Source organism: Notamacropus eugenii, chromosome 6 (assembly GCF_028372415.1).
Source record: "Notamacropus eugenii isolate mMacEug1 chromosome 6, mMacEug1.pri_v2, whole genome shotgun sequence".
Classification (NCBI taxonomy): domain Eukaryota; kingdom Metazoa; phylum Chordata; class Mammalia; order Diprotodontia; family Macropodidae; genus Notamacropus; species Notamacropus eugenii.
The window spans coordinates 1,363,117-1,380,826 of NC_092877.1; the positions used below are offsets into that span (position 1 = coordinate 1,363,117).

Genomic DNA, 17,710 nt, shown 5'->3' on the forward strand with positions numbered 1-17,710 from the left:
CAGTATTCAAATAATCCTATAAACTTTCATATCTCTTTCTTAACGAATCCGGAGTCTTTAGTCGAACTTGAGGGTGAATCTTGTTTTGCAGCCCCTGATTCCATTGTATACCCCAAAACTTGAAGGTTTGAGCTGGCCCTTGAATCTTTGCAGGGTCAATCGCCCACCATTTGTTTTTCATATGCTCAATTAAAAGTGTCAAACTCTTCACCACTTCTCTTTTTACCCTGTGTCATAGTTTCATCTATGTAGTGGGTAAGCTGTACATCAGGTACCTCTAATTCACCCAAATGTTCAGTCACAATCCTATGACAAATAATAGGGCTATGCAGATATTCCTGTGGCAAGAATGTAAAAGTATATTGTCGACCTTGTTAAATGAAAGCAAATTAGTCCCATTGTTTCAAAACTATTGGGATAGCAGAGAAAAGTATTGGCTATATCAATACCTGCATGCCAAGTCCCATCATATTCCTGGATTTTTTCTGTGAAGGTAAACGTATCTGGAACAGCATCATATAAGGGAGGAGTGACTTTATTCAGTTGTCTATAATCCACTGTCATCCTTCATGTCCCATTGGACTTTAGTACTGGCTACACAGGATTATTCCATCGAGTGGTTGTAGGGACTAGCACGCCTGCCTCAAAACATTCCTTTATAGTATTAGTAATTTCATCTTGTCCACCTGGCACACGATACTATATTAAAGTAATCACTTCGGAAGGTTCAGGCAAGGTGATTGGATCATTTTTATTCTACCCACTTAAACCGTATTAATTCCTATCTTCCTTGCTGCAAACTGTTATATCCCCTCAGGCAAATTTAAAGTCATACCTCTCAACAAGTCCATTCAGGATGTATTCAGGAATGGGTACAATTATCACAGTATATTCTTTCTTAGATAATTGTCCAATTTTCATCGTTAGATCAACTTGTCTGGCTGATATTTCAGACCCTCCCAATCCTGTGAGGATGACTGTAGTTCCATGTTTAAACTTACCAGGGTTTCCATATATAAGGGACACTGCCACTCCAGTATCTGTTAATGCCCTGGTTACAGTATTTGATCCATTTTTCCAACATATGGTCAAATTGATATGGGGTCTGTAATCCAGTCTGTGTATTTCTTTAAACTAAACTGGAGCTAGGCCAAATTCCTATTCTTCCTGAAGGTGCGACAAACTTAGATACAATGGTTCAACAGGACCTGTACGGGTAGTTATTTCTCTATTTTGTCTAGTATCAAGTTGCTTTTCTCGTACATTCTATACCGTTAGTTAGTTGGAATACCATCTATGTTTCGAAAATCTAAGCCTGATCTCAGGAGAGCAGTAAAAATTGTCTCCTTGTCATTTTTTTTTCCCGATTTTGAATCCACTGTTTATTTACTCTTCTCTCCCTAGTAATTTTGTCTTTTCCTCAGTCTCCTAAGTCATTTAACTGTGAAATCTTGACCAGCACTTCTGAAAGAGAGTGTCACATTTCCCCAATTATTAGAGTCTAAATCAAGCACTTGTAAGTAGAAGGAGTCATCTTCATTATTGCATTCCTATGGTACACTGCAAAGGGAGTATCATACTATGCATCTACACTTCTGGCCATTGTAGCAGTCTTCATTACCTCCTCCTTAAACTTTCTCATACAGTCCCTAAATGAATATTAGGTTCTGTCTCCACTAGGCCACATAGAGTCAGTAGGATGCTACCTACTGTAGTCTTTTGCAGCTAAAGCTAACATACTAGTTGCACTTTTACCTCCTTGCATATTGTAATCTCCAAAAGTTTACTGTACAATAGGATTCTGACTAATAACGTAAAAATTTCAGGCAGTAGACAGGATCTATACCTATTCCTCTAGCTCTCTCATCACTGATTCTCACAATCCAAGGTATTAATGATTCTCCCATTCTTTCAATGAATTTACTCAAAATTTCTGTGACCTCCTGTTGAGTAAAATTTTCAATTATTTCCCTAAACACTGAGTTATCTCCTTGGTTATCCTGTTTCTGCCTCACTGTTGGGCTTGCTTCTGACTGAGAAACTCCCTCTTAAACTATTTCACTTCCTTTGTTAATGTGATAAATAGGCTGGGTCTGTACAAAGATCAGATGTGCATTTCTTTTGTCAAATTTTGTCTTCTTCTGAGCTAAATGAAGAGCCTTTCCTTGCACCTGAGACCCCCTTGACTGTTCTTGTATTCTTTTCCTATCTGAACTTTTTCCTTGAGCAGCTTATCTCTGTTTCTACACATAATATGGCAAGCTGTTAGTAAAATTCAGGCTTTCTTATTTACCCCTGCCAATTCCTTTCCTGGTTTTATTAGTATTCCTTGCAAGCACCTTTCTAATCTCCAGGTTTCCCCTCCTGTAACCTCACTTCCCAGTATTCACAAGATCCAGTGCTTTTAGCCCACTCCCTTGCTAGTGAGGAATATGGTAAATCCTCCCATCCTGGAATATTAATGTCTTCCTCTAAATCATTTCTGCCTCTAAATAGAGATTTTGTGCGTTGCAATCCAGTTCATGAGGCCAAATGTATTACCAAAGCAATATTCACAGTACTGGAAGTGACTATAAATATGCCAGTATATTTCTCAGTCACCAAATATAAAATACTCTCCATATAGAAGGCAAAAGAAAAGCATTTATTTAAACGCAAGAAAGCCAAATCCTAGAACCAGAAAGCAACATCCATCATGGTAACTAATAAGTTAATAAACATGATCACAGCAGGGGGAAAAGGCATTCTCAAACCTCCCCTCCCTCAGCCAGGGTCTTCTCACTATCAACTGTCATGCTGTGTGAGTTGGCCTGTGTCAGTTGACCTGCATTCTATTCCCTCTGACCTGACCCCACTCACTCACTTCCTCCTGGTTCTGCTCCACCCTTTCTGTTCCACCTCTTCAGCAAGCTCCTCCTACCTTATGTAACTTAGGGTTCCAGGTGATTTAAGCAGAACATATGGGCCTATTAATTAATGAAAAAGTTCTTTCCAATTAAGTTCCTAATACATGGTAAAAAAAAAAAAAGGTGCATAACTTATCTAGTTTTCAGCATTTGGGGGGATGTTTTATGCCATAGTACATGATAAATTTATCGTGAAACTGTCATGAGCAACCGAGGAAAAGTTATAATTATGATTCCCATTCAATTTTCTCCAGAAGTTCAGCATATGTAAATTTTCTAATGTTTCATGTGTCTCATTAACTTTTTTCTTATTTATTTTAATGTAGAAATAGCTACAAGAAATTCTCAGAAAAATAGAAATGAAAATTGGACACGAGTCCAACAAGAATTAAAGAAAGACCTAAGAGTCTTAGAGGAAGTATTAGGGGGGAAAGAGTACTAAAAATTATAAAACAGAATCAATAGCTTGCCAAAAAAAATGCTGAAAAATACTGAAAAAAGTAACCACTTAAAAAGAGAAATAGCTAAATGCTAAAGCATCTACAAAAATTCTGGGAAAAAGGATCCCTTAAAAACTAAATAGGTCAAGTACAAACAGAATTATTACAGCTCAGTGAAAAAAGGAATTACATAAAAATTATCGTCAAGAAATGGAAAATAATGACTCCATGAGAAATCAAGAAACAATGAAAAAAGGGAAAAAAGAAAAAAAGAAAATGTGATATATGTTTTCAGGAAAATAACAGGTATAAAATAGATAGAGAAATAAATTAAGAATTATTGGAGTACCTGAAATTCAACATTAACAAAAGAGCAAAGCCATCGTATTTCTGTGTAAGGGGAGATTACCCAGTTTCTTAGATCGTGTAGAAAAAGCTGAAACTGAAAGAATACACTGATCAATACCTGAAAAATATTCCAAAATAAAATCTCGCTGAAAAAGAAGAGGATATTACCAGTTTTTACTTTAAAGAGGCAGAGAACTTAAATTATGATGTGTGGAAAATGTATTAGAATAAAGAGATACTTAAAGATGGAAGACTTCACAAATAATTATTATAATATTTGAGGAAAGTGAGACTAGGTAACTTGCTACTTTCCCACAGCTCAAGCATATCAGTGATTGAATATACACCAGATCTTCAGGACTCAGAACTTAAGACTTCATCTACAATTTAATGCAATGATTTTCTGTTCATATTTATTAAAATATAAGTCTGTATGAGTATGTTATTCGAAAGATGAGAAGGAAAGCCCCCAAAAGGCTTCTTTTTAGAAGAAATTCATGTAACCTATCATAAGACTTATCAGGCTTGAATGAAAAACATCATTTTCAAATGTCAAAAAGAGCAAAATGAACTGGAGAAGTAAATTTTAGCAATGGAGTTCTGAGAAGTAACATGCTGTGTGTTGAAATTAGCAATGTAGCTTTTGATTCTTAGATTTAATTTCTCTCAATTTGTTACTGTACCTTTTTCTTTCTCAAACCACATATATTTTTTCCATTTAGTGTCATGTTTCCTTTATCCCATATTCACAAGGTCACAAATTTAGAAATCTAAAATGTCCTAGGCAGGGGTAGGTAACCTGTGGTGTTGAGGCCACATGTGGCCCTATAATTTCACAAGTGTGGCCCTTTGACAAAATCCAAACTTCACAAAGCAAATCCCCTCAAACCTTTGTCTCAGTCAATAGACCACACCCAAGGACCTAGAGAGCCACATGTTTCTTCTAAATTTCTAAACCTAGATTCCCCACCCCTGCCATAGAGCTTCTATAGTCCAAATCATTAATTTCATTCTTGATAAAACAAACATACAGGAAGTTCATTTTTTCCCTAAGTCACACAAGAAATAAAAAGGAAAGATGAGATTTGATATCCAGCACTGGCTTCATTATCCACAGAAGTTCCTGTCTTTCATGACTTCATTAGCTTTTGGTCTGTTCTTAAAAAAATATTTATTTTTAATTTTCAACATTCATTTCCACAAGTTTTGAGTTCCAAATTTTCCCTCATCTTTCCCCATCCCCACCCCAAGACACCATGCATTCTGATTAACCCTTTGCCCACTATGCTCTACCTCCTATAACCCCCATCCTTTCCCTTTTCTCTATCTTCTCTTTTTTTCTTGTAGGGCAAAATAGATTTCTAAACCCCATTATCTTGTATTTCTTATTTCTCAGCTGCATGCAAAAGCAATTCTCAACATTCTTCCCTAAAACTTTGAGTTCTAACTTTTCTCCCTTCTTCCATCCCCACCCATATCTACTGAGAAGGCAAGCAATTCAATATGGGCCATATATGTGTAATTATGCAAAAGACTTCGAAAATAGTCATGTTGTGAAAGACTAACTATTTTTTCTTCCATCCTATTCTGCCAGTAATTTATTCTAGTCTCTCTTTTGACCTTGTCTCTCTCTAAAACTGTTTACTTCTAATTACTCCCTGCTCCCATTTGCTCTCCCTTCCATCATCCCACCAACACATCACTTTTCCTCTTTTTCCCTACTTTCTTGTAGTATAAGGTAGATTTTTGTACCAAATTGAGTGTGCGTGTTATTCCCACCTTAAGGCAAATGTGATGTGAGTAAGCCTCACTTTTTCCCACTCAACTCCTCTCTTTCCCCTCCACTGAAAAAGCTTTTTTCTTGCCTCTTTTATAAGAAATAATTGGCTCCATTCCATTTCTCCCTCTCTCCTCCTAATATATTCCTCTTTCACCTCTTAATTTTATTTTTTAGATATTCTCCCTTTGCATTCAACTCAGCCTAAGTTCTCTGTCTATATGTGTATATAATACCTCCAAATACCCAAAACTGAGAAAATTCTCAAGAGTTACAAATATGATCTTTCCATGTTAGAATGTAAACTGTTCAACTTAAGTAAACCCTTTCCTGTTTAGCTTTTCATGCTTCTCTTGATTCTTGTGTTTGAAAGTCCAGTTTTCTACTTAGCTCTGGTCTTTTCCTCAAAAGTGCATGAAAGCCCTCTATTTCATTGAATGACCATTTTTCCCCCTGAAGTATTATACTCAGGTTTACTGGGTAGGTATTTTTGGTTTCAATCCTAGTTCCTTTGACTACTGAAATATCATGTTTCAAGCCCCTCCACCCCTTAATGTAGGAGCTGCTACATCTTGTGTTATCCTCATTGTATTTCCACAATACTATAATTTTTTTTTTCTGGTTGCTTGTAATATTTTCTCCTTGATGTGGGAACTATGGAATTTGGCTACAATATTCCTAGGAGCTTTATTTTTCCGATCTCTTTATGAAGGTGTTGGTGGATTCTTTCAATATTTATTTTGCCCCCTGGTTCTAGAATATGAGAGCAATTTTCTTTGAGAATTTCATGAAAGATGATTTGTAGGCTATTTTTTCATCATGGCTTTCAGTAGTTCCATCAATTTTAAATTGTCTCTCTTGGATCTATTTTCCAGGTCATTTGTTTTCCCAATGAGATGTTTCACATAATCTTCTGTTTTATCATTCTTTTGGTTTTGTTTTGCAATTTCTTGGTTTCTCATAAAGTCCATATGCACCATTGCAACTTTAAAGAATGATTTTCTTCAGTAACCTTTTGAACCTCCTTTTTCCTCTGGCTAATTCTGATTTTTAAATCATTCTTCTCCTCATTGGCTTTTTGGACCTCTTTTGCCATTTGGGTTAGTCGATTTTTAAAGGTGTTATTCTCTTGAGCATTTTGCGGTTCTTCTTTAACAAGATATTGACTCATTTTTCATGATTTTCTTGCGTTGTTCTCATTTCTCTTCCAAATTTTTCCTGCACCTCTTATTCCATTTTTAAAATCTTTTTTGAACTCTTTCATGGCCTGATATTATTGCATATTTTATTTTGGTGGTTTTGGATTCAGAAGCCTTGACTTTGGTATCTTCCTCTGATATTATCCTTTGTTTTTCCTCATTTGAAAGAATGGAAGAAAATACCTGTTCACCAAGAAAGTAACCTCACATACTCTTATTTTTTTTTCCATTTTTTATACATTTTTCCAGCCTTGTACTTGACTTTTGAGTCCTTTATCAAGTGGAGGGTGTACTCTAGTTAACTGTAAGTTCTCAGTTCCTCCTACGTGGCACAATCAAGAAACAGATATTTACTCCTCTCAGGGCCTCCTCTTTGGTGTGGGAGCAACCACAAGCTTTTCTTCCCAGGATCTGTGAGTAGAGTTCCCTCTCCACAATCTCCTCCAGCTCCACCAGGACAGTGCTTCTCCTCACCCAAGAGCCTCCACTCAGCTCTGAGATCCAGAACAATTGCTTGATTCCCCCATGGTCTTTAGGCTGAGGGCTCCTAAAATGATCTCTGCTGCCTCAGAAACTTCTGCTGCCCTGAGGCCAGGGCACACCCTGGTGAAAGTTTTCTCAATGACCTTTGAAGCTGTCTTTGGGGTTGAGGAACCTGGGAACCATAACTGCTGCCAGTGATTCTGCAACCTGCTCCCTGCTGCAGTCTGATTCATACCTCATTGTGTGGCCAAGGCTGGGCTGTGCTCTATTGGCTGAGATCCAAGTCCAGTGCAATGGACCTTTCTGGTCGGTCTTCCAGGTTCTCTTTGGCCGAAAATCTCTTTCACTCTGTTGTTTTGTGGTTTCTGCTATTCTAGAATTTGTTTAGGGTAATTTTTTACAGGTATTTTATGGGCTTTGGTGGAGAATTAGAGTAGGTTCATCTTTCTGCTCCTCCATTTTGACTCTGCCCCCCTGTTGTTCTCCTTAAGAGACAAAATAAAGTCCCCATATTAATGGGTTTTTTGAATATTTGAAATAATGGAAAAAAACAAAGGAAATGACATTTTCAAATTTCCATATTAAAATGGTCATTTTCAAAGGCACAAAATAAAATACATTGAATTGCAAAGTAAAAAAAAAATAAAAAAGTAAAACTATTTATCAAAATGTTCTTAAAAATCATGGGCCCCATATTCAGAATTCCTGGACGTTGTTATAATTATTATCACTTACCAATTTCCATTCTTGCAGCTTGGACTGAACATCCTTGAACAAATAGAAAAGATAGTATTCTTGATCATATCATTTTTCACCTGAAGTCACTCGGATGCTCCATAGCTTCTTCATGGCATTTTTTACTTCCGCATTCCTTAGAGTATAGATCAAAGGATTAAGGAATGGAGTTATAATGGTATACAATACAGACACCAACTTATCAAGAGGATAGGTTTTTGGGGGGCGAGTGTACATGTATATGCAGGGACCAAAGAATATGATGACAACAATGATGTGAGAGATGCAGGTGGAGAGGGCTTTGTGCTTTCCCTCTGCACTATGATTTCTCAGAGAGTGCAGTATAATTGTATAGGATATCATCAGCAAAACAAAGCTTAATGAGCATATGGCTCCACTATTGAAGACTACTAAAAGATTTAATACATATGTGCCCATGCATCCCAGTCTTAACAAAGGTTGCAAGTCACAGAAATAGTGATCAATCACATTGGGACCACAGAAGGGCACATTCAAGATAAGGATTATCTGGGCAATTGAGTGCAGAAATGACCCTATCCATGCCGACAGAATCAGTATCCCACACGTTCTCTGGTTCATGATGACTGAGTAGTGTAGAGGTTTACAGATGGCCACAAATCGGTCATAGGCCATTAAAATGAGGACCAATATCTCCATGCAGCCAAAAAAATGCATGGCAAATAGCTGGGTCATGCACTCATCAAAGGAAATAGTATTCTTGTGAAAGAGATTGTCCATAATCAGTTTGGGAGCCATTGTAGTAGAGAAACAATAATCTGCAATGGACAAGTAGGTTAAAAAAAAGTACATAGGCGAACCAAGTGTGGGACTGGTCTTGATGGTCACAACAATTAGTAGGTTCCCCACCACAGTGGCAGTGTAGAACACCAAGAAAATGGTAAATACTATTTTCTGCCTCTTTGGGTCCTGAGTCAGTCCAAGCAGAATAAATTCGGTCACATTATTTCTCATCTCTAAGACTCAGGTGGGAAGGACACAGTTGAGAACTAGTTAATGTAAGAAAAGAACAAAGAAGAATTAATAAGGTAGAATTCGAGAGGTCTCTATCAACGGAAAACTGCTTGACTCTCTATAGGTAAGTTTCTGTTATTCCTATTTTCAAAGGCTTAGATGGAATTTTAAGTAGAAAGTACTCCTGTAATCTGCTGCAATTCATCTAAGACATTTCTTTCTCATGGATTGTGTGTGTGTGCGTGTGTGTGTGTATGTGTGTGTGAGAGAGAAAGAAGAGATAAAGCGAGAGAGACAGAGGGAGAAGGGGGGGAGGGGAGAGAAAGAATAATTGCACTGTCCTCTGTGCAGTGATGCATATATAGCACCATGTATAAACTTACAGGAAACACGGATGGATAATCATGTTTGGGTTGAAATCAGTGCCACTGGACAGAATTATGAATTCATACATCCATTTCATAATTTTACTTTATTTTACCACTTTAGTGTATGTTTTTTGTGTGTCTGTGTTTTAAAAACTCGATCTGCCTCCCTAACTTTCCATCATTAACATTTTGGGAGAAAATTGCTATAATCTGACAACATAAATACTAATCTGCTAAAAACTATATAGACCTCGATCCTTCTGATTCAGTTATCCTTTTCAGAGGATCTCAGATTTTGAAGGGAACTTATAATACTTCGTTGAAACCTCTTCGAATAAGTAAGCATTCATCCTCCAAGTGAATATAACAAATAAAGAAGAAATTTTCTTTGTGTTTCTACTATACTTTAGAGCAGTGCAAAATATTTTTCTGATATTAAGTTTATACTTACTTTTAAATAATTTACAAAAATTGCTACTAGTTCTGTCCTATGAGATCAAATATTCAAAATTCTAATTTCTCTCCCTCCCTCCCTCTCTCTCCCTCCCTCTCCCCTTCCTCCCCCCCCTCTCTTTCTCTCTCTTCCTCCCTCCCTCCCTCTCCATCTTGGCTGTCAAACATACCAGTAACTGATGAGGACTCTCATATTCTCTACAAGCTTTTGATTTTCCATGGCACAACTTTCAAAAGTTTAATCTTGTGGTTCCCCTTCTCTGAATGTGCTAGAGATTATCAATGTCCCTCTCTAAACATGTTAGTCAAACTTAGGACAACAATCCATATATGAGTCACCAAGTAAATAATTCATTAGAATTATCACCTCTTATTCTGAACAATAGGACACAAACAGTCATTAAAATGTTTGGTGACATGTCGAATCATTTACTCATTTTAAGTACATAGCTTAATACATCATGGATTAAGTTCTAGTGGAGAGGTTATAAACGCTAATCACCTTATTTTTCAGAGAAGGAAATTGAAATTCACTGAGTCAATTTCACTTGCCCAAAATCATCCAGCCAATGTTGGGATTAGACCACTAGAGCAGTTTCACGTTTGTTATTCGCTGACTATGGCTTGTTTTCTTATATTCGTTCTGTTTCATAGTTCAAACAAAACATAGGACTTTATATTCATGCCTATTAAATGGTGTATTGTCATAGTCAATGATGGTAACCTGTCACAGTTAGTTTGTATCCTGTCTTTCATCATATATATTAATTTTCTCATCCATTTTCAAATATGATGTCTAACATCTAGGGCTTTGTCTAAGGCATTCATAAAATGTTGAACATGAAAAAAATACTTGACTTATAATTAAGGATTTCAAGGAACAATATGTACATTGTAATACGATCCTCATACAATTGTGTTGGATAGCCTTTTCAGGTTTGATTATTTTGATTTCATTGTTTAGGCAAGGAGAGTTAAAAGGGCTTAAAAGACTCATTGAAAGTCACAAATATCAGGAATAGAAGTGGAATGTCTACTACTCATTCCTCTTCGTTACAATGCCTATGGTTACATATCCTACGTACTGTAGTCAAATGATTCATTAATTATTAGCATTTGCATACAATATTTTGCATTTTTCCTTTTTAAATTTTAAAACAAGTGGAGAATATTTATCTTATTCTTCTAATGCTCTCACTTATCTTTGCAACTCTTATTTTTATTTTCCAGTGGAGAATGTCAAATTTATATTCAATGTTTCCTTCAATGAATCCTTAAAGTCTTGAAAAGTTCTTAAAGATCATTACCAACATTAATATATTTTGAAGGAAAAGAGAAAAGAAAAAGAGAGGAAAAGATCTGACAGAAGAGGGGAAGAGAGGAGAGGAGATACAGAGAGAAAATAGATAGCAACACACATCTATAGAAAAATACACACATAAATTTAATTTATAACATTGTCACGAGAATCGAATACAACAATGCATTGAAATCACTCGGAAAATTATGTCGTCATTAATTTTGACACTTTCCAGTCCAAACAATTAAGCTGACCAAATTAGGAACTAAAATAAGTGTGAAAAGATTTTGGTCAAGAAAACTCTTCACTTTACTTTATTACAAGATGACAAAACTAGAAACTGAGTCAGACAATCATAAATTAGGAATCAGACAGTAACTTAGCAGACACCTAATCCAAACCAGTCATTTTATAAATAAAAAATAGTACAAGAAAATAAAAGCTATTGGCCTAAATTTTCTCTAGTAGCTAAGCTGGGGTCCAAGCTCACATTGTATAGCACCAAAGTCAGCACTTGATCAGCACTGGAAATTCCAGCACGTCATCTACTCTTTAAATGATTCAGTTTCTCGTTCTGTAAATTAAAGATTAAAAAAAAATAAACAATTATTAAGCACCTGGATCTTTAAATTAGTATCTCATTTGATCCCCACAATAACCTGGAAGATAGGTGATATTATTATGCCCATTTTACAGTTGTGCAAACTAAGCCAGACAGAGGAAAAGCGATTTTCACAGGGACACACACCTATAAAGCACCACAGGCTTCATTGGAATTTGAGTCTTTCTGACTTCAGGCCCAAAACTCTACTTATTCCACCTAGCTTGATACTAAGTGAATAATAGCATTTGCATTTTAAATTGCACTCTAAGGAATATCTAGTTTTCTAATTACAAAATTTTAAACTCGAAAAGATATCAGTTCCAGGATTTAAGGCTATAGATGTTATCCTGAAGTAACAAAGAAGGAGACTGAAAAGCATGGTATATTTCATTTGCATAATATCACAAATAAGGAATATATGACATAAGATTTGAACTCAGGAATTCTGATATAAAAAATTCAAGACTTTTAGCCACTACACTGCATTCTGTAATAATAGGATACTCTGAGGATGGAAATATTTTAGTCTTTGATATACAACCATTAATAAGTATGCTAAATAGGAACCAATGTCATTGGTCTGAAAATAGTAGGGAATGAGCAAAGGTGTAAAAATATTTTAAAAAGCACACTTATTTAGATCAATCAATTATGACCCAAAGGGCTATTTTTGAGATCCTATTAAGTTCCAAGCCAATAACCCTAATAAGAGTAAGTAAAATTTGTAAAGTGCTTTAAAATTTTCAAAGTATTTTAAAAATTATTTCTTTTTTAACTACACAACAATTACAAATGAGTGGTACTAGTATTGTCATCATTTTACAGACAGATAAACTGATATTGAGATAAGTTAAGTGAGTTTCTCAGGGTGACATATGTGGTTAGTGTCTGAGTTAGGATCTCAACTCAGGTCTTCTTGATACTATGTCCAGCCCTTTGCCTACTTCACCACCTATTCATCCAAATATAAACAAAACTAAAATCACTATGTCTGCACAGTGAAAATCTTAGGAAAATTTTTCTCTTTAACTTTATTTTTTCTTATCATTTTTTCCTTCTCTTCCTTCCTTTTCCTTTCTTTCTTTCTTTTTAATTTTAGGACTGTTTCCCTCTCAATACACCCTCTTACATTCTCTTAAAAGAAGTACAAGTTATTTTTTCAAGAAAATTATAGATAAATGCATCCACACTGAAAACAAATGACTGGCAACAGGTAAAATGTGATTCCCTCTCAACTCTTAAAAGAAGAAAAATGAATGATGCAATCAGTTACAGACTGCTAAACTCAAACACGTGTCTCAGTGGTTTACCAATGGGAAAAGGGGGAGGAGTACTGCAAGATCTTCCTGGAGCCACTGAAATTAGCCTATTTCCGCACAATCTTACTCATAATATTAATCTTCTCTTTCACATTTTCTCTGTCTCTTTCTGACTCTATCTCTTGCTCTGTGTATCTGTCTGTCTTCTGTCTCTCATTATCTCTCTCTCTGTCTCTCTTCCCTCTGTCATTTCATATAAAGATGGCTTTCTGAGTAGGTGGTGGCTAGGAATATTTTTAAAGAGGAAAATGATGGATTTTTTAAACATTCAATGAACAAAATTTTAAGGAATAAATGAAATGCAGAAGGACAGGCAAATCATTAGAGCAGCGGGATATATTAAGGGCATGGTAACTGCTACCATACATCTGAGATAGACATCTAATCAAGGGATCCCAAGCATAACCTCGACTTAAGCTGGAGGGTGAATCAGTGAGTGCATCTCACTTATCACATTCTGAATTTCATAGTCTACAGTCTGACATTCCCTGCTGTTAAAATAGAATCAAGTCAGTTCCATTGATTTATTGGCACCTCAATTACAGACTTGACAGTCAAGATCAAACCATGTTGTGATCAATCAAAACCCTGTCCCAGACAAAAGCACCAATCTATGGTTTGTGGCATATCACAATTGTTAATTAAATAAGATTAAAATTAAGGTTATTATAAATTGATTTTTGCTTGGCTTGAGTACCTGATTCATTCCCACCTTCCTTTTCAGTTTCTAAAGATAATTGGCACCTGATGCGAAAACAAGTGCTTGAAATCCATCAATATTTCTTTCAACAATGATTAATTGAGTACTAAAAAATAAAAAGATAAATAACATTTGGGAAGCTTCTCATACTAGTCCACAACTTTTGTGTGACCTTAGGCATAGACATATAAGTGACCTTGTGAATGATATAAACTCTCAGAAACTACTTCATTATCCATGAAATGAGGGCTTCAGGCTACAGTACCCCTAATTTTCTTTTCACCTATTAAATGTCATGAACTGCTACAAGTGATGTATAAAAAGTACAACAAACTTTAGCATTGTATTTATGTGCTTAGATTTTAGTTGTGGAAGTAAGTCACGTGTGAAGGCCATACCATAAGGGAGAAGAAATAATTGAGTGCATTTATTAATTGATACCCGAAGAATAAGTAATCTTTTGATCCCTACAATGAAGTATATATTTTTAATATTTGAGATGATCTTAATACAACATATTATAAGATAATTCCATATAAAATGCATATACAAGTAAATAAAAGTGTAACGGAAAATATGGAAGTAGCTTGAAGAATGCTGATTAGATAATAACTAGCAATGGTGATAATTGCCATTAGACCACCAAGTAAAATAATCCCTACTTTTCCCTGAGATCTTCTTTAACCCACTTTAGGTTATGCTCCTTCCTTGCTTCTTCCTTCCAAATCTTCGTTTTCTCTTTTTTTTTTTTTTTTGTGGTAACATCCAAAAACTAGGAATGATTTTTATAATTTTATGTATATGTTTTTATTTACTTAATAAAATGTGAAGTTTCATGTTATTGTTAAAAAGCACATTATGAGAGTATTTTGTTGCTTTTTCAGTTAACCAAAATAACATTAATAGATTTTTTTGTTTTCCTGTGGCCTTTGATTGATTATCATTTCCTTTTGGCTCAATGATCTTCAGAAAATAAAAGATTTTGATCTCCGACCAATGGGTTAGTCACCTTATCATTTTCTTTCCAGAATTTGAAATGTATTGCAATTAAAAAAAAAAAAAAAGCAAAGACTGAAACTCCTCATATCAGTCTGTTTTTTTTTTTTTGTCTCCGTAGCCTGTTTCAGTAGCATTAATTCTAACTATGTTAATACTCTATCTGTTTAATGGCCATGTTTTATGATTGACAGGGCACTGGAATGCTGAGGAACCATAGAGATCCCTATATCTATGGTTCATTGCCTAATACAGATAACTTTTTTTTTCTTGAAATATTTTTAACAAAATTTTTAAAAACGTGTTTTTCCCTATCTACGTATAAGATGCCAATAAGTAGGTGTGACCTAGTTATCTTGGAAGATTAGCCAATAGCCAATGATGTATGTGACAGTAGGGAATGTTGCCATATCTACATCCACTACATCTGCAGTGGAAATTAAATGAATACAGGAATAAGTAATTATTGTATACAGTCAAAAAATTCAGAAATGTCTAAGAACCGTGATTAATATTCTCTAGTCACTGTTTTGTCAGTTCCTTGGTCAAGTAGCCTCAGTGTTCTTTGCCTTCATTTGGTGCCTAATAATCATAAATCCCTTAGGTTGTGTAAAAATCTCTGTAGATGGTAGTCAGCCTATCCTTACAACTGATATCAAAAATCCATTCCTTCAATCATCATTCAATCCAAAATGTTTTGTAGAATGGTAAAGTAACCACAGAGAAAGTATTAGCTACTGGGACATAGAGTAAATTATGGTGGTTGCTCTGTGGATATAGTATGTGGCTTGGAGTCAGGAAGACATGAGTTCAAAGTCCACCTCAGATAATTTCTAGGTGTATGACTGTGATAAGGTCAATAAGTCTTAGCTTGCTTAGCAGAAAAATGGACGTAATAATAGGTACTGGCTCGCTGAGTTGTTTTGAAGATCACATAGTGTCATGCACAGTGGTCTACAATGTTTAAAGCATGATATAAATACTATGTATTACTATTATTAGAAAAAAGAATAGTGATGAGAATGTTGGAACTAGATAAATAAAGAACCTGGATAAATGAACTCAGGGACAATTAGAAGGGATTACGGAATAAAGAAGAGAATCTGAATGAAAATGAAAAGAGAAATAGATCAAACGGCAATATTCATTATTTCATCATCTCTCTCTGTGTTTTTAACCTACCAACCAAGATATGAGTGCTGATATAATTTCCTGATCATGAATTCTTAGCTGGACATTAGGATATTTTATCCAAATGTCTCAATTAAATTATGAGCAAACTTAACGCTAGAAAAACTGAGTGAATCCCTCAAGACCATACAGGTGTCAGAGCTTAAGAGGTTAGATTGATCTTGTTTCCTATGAGTCCAAATCCATTACTCTTTGAATAATACTCTACCTTGGCTACCAGATAGTCTATAGATCACAACTATATCCCATTTGTTGACCTAATTTCCTTAAATGCTAAAACAAAGAAGGTAAAAGATGAATAAAAGCTCCAAAGTTTACCAAAACCAATGGAAAATCACTCACCTTTCTTATTTTTCTTAACTGAAACCTGAAGACCTCTTAGTTATTTTACAACTGTGTATTCTGAAGTTTTGGGGAGACTTCTACAAATTCAACATTTACAACCTGAGTTTAATTTCACTTGTTCCTTCTGGAAGATCCAGCAGGCCATGAAGGTAAATAGAGACAGTGAACCGAGAAACTTAAGGTGGAAAATATATCAAAAAGGTCATAAACCTTAAATTGACTCTGCTAGTTGTTACCTTATGGATGTCATTCACATTCTATTTTCACCTTCCCAATTTGTGCTTCCTTTATCGGTGGATAAAGTAGATGGTAGATAAATTCACTTACAAAATTCATCTTTCATCCTCTGTCCTTGAAAAATATAATAAATTCAAATAGCATTTATTAAGGTTCCAACATTTTCTAGGCGCCTAACAAAGTACTGTCACATCAGAATGAGACTGCTGTAACATCAGTTAAAATTACTCTTTTACCCCACACTGTGGTGTAGTCGTAAGGGATCTGCCTGTGGATGCAGTTCTGTTACATGTTAGTATGCTCCTAGAAAGCCTAATCATGTAGTGCCTTAGTTCCAGATAAATTTTTTTTGAGATTTTAAATTACAGAAAAGTTGGTGGTTTATACTGCAACAGAAAACTCCTAAAAAATATTTACTAATCTTACAAAATCCCAGCTCCATGCCACCTGTGCTCTCAAAAAAGAAGAAAAGTTTAAACAACAGTGACCTTTTTTGACAAACTGGAAATTTATGATGTTCTTTGGACTACTATGCCATTAGGCTTCTTACCTGAAGACTCAGAAACAATACCAGATGAGGTAGTTACCTTTGACAGAATATATGGAATGTTGTTAAAATTTCAAAAGAAGATTTTCCCCTTTCCTGTTACAATAAATGTCAGAACTTTACTCTGTCTGAACTACATTCTGACTTACAGAAATTGCATTAAAGTTCAGAAACTTAGAGAACTGACTCCAACACCAGGGAACCAAGAAATCACCTTCTGTGGCATGATGGGCCTCTTTATCTCATTTGATTTTGCTCAGTGAAGAAAAATTTCCCTAGTCAATTAGCACCAGTCTGGGTGAATGTCAGGCTTTGGCTGAATTACTAGGTATATGAATTGCATAGTGAATGCACTTTTTTCTGCCATCTACGAAAATTGCAAATAACTTCATTTAAGTCATGGTTTCTGAGATAAATTCTTCATTTACAAATGCCCTGGAAATTGTATTTTGAATAACCCAAAGATCCTCAGAAATACATTTCACAGGATTACATGTAATTCAAAGTTTAAAAACATTTATTAAAAACAAAGAGAGAAAGGCAATGGATTACACCCTAAGAAACAAACAAACAAAAAAAACCAGCCTCTCCCTTTCTACTTTAGGTATGAGCATATGTAGAGATAGGCTAATTATACAAACACACACTCACACACCCACAAACTCACACACATATTTACATGTGTATATATATATATATTCATGTATACATATATGCATATATATGTATACATACAAATATGTCTGTATATAAACATATATACACACAT

The 17,710-nt window shown here is 35.2% G+C and overlaps 1 protein-coding gene across 1 annotated transcript; it reads right to left on the reverse strand.

The window, feature by feature from the left end:
• Positions 1-7,957: 7,957 nt before the first annotated feature.
• Positions 7,958-9,428, reverse strand: LOC140511514 (olfactory receptor 4C11-like). The gene is made up of 2 exons (XM_072620649.1): positions 9,422-9,428; positions 7,958-8,889 (listed from the first exon to the last, which is right to left on the reverse strand). Exons 1-2 carry the CDS (start codon positions 9,426-9,428, stop codon positions 7,958-7,960), a joined length of 939 nt encoding a protein of 312 aa, XP_072476750.1.
• Positions 9,429-17,710: the final 8,282 nt, after the last annotated feature.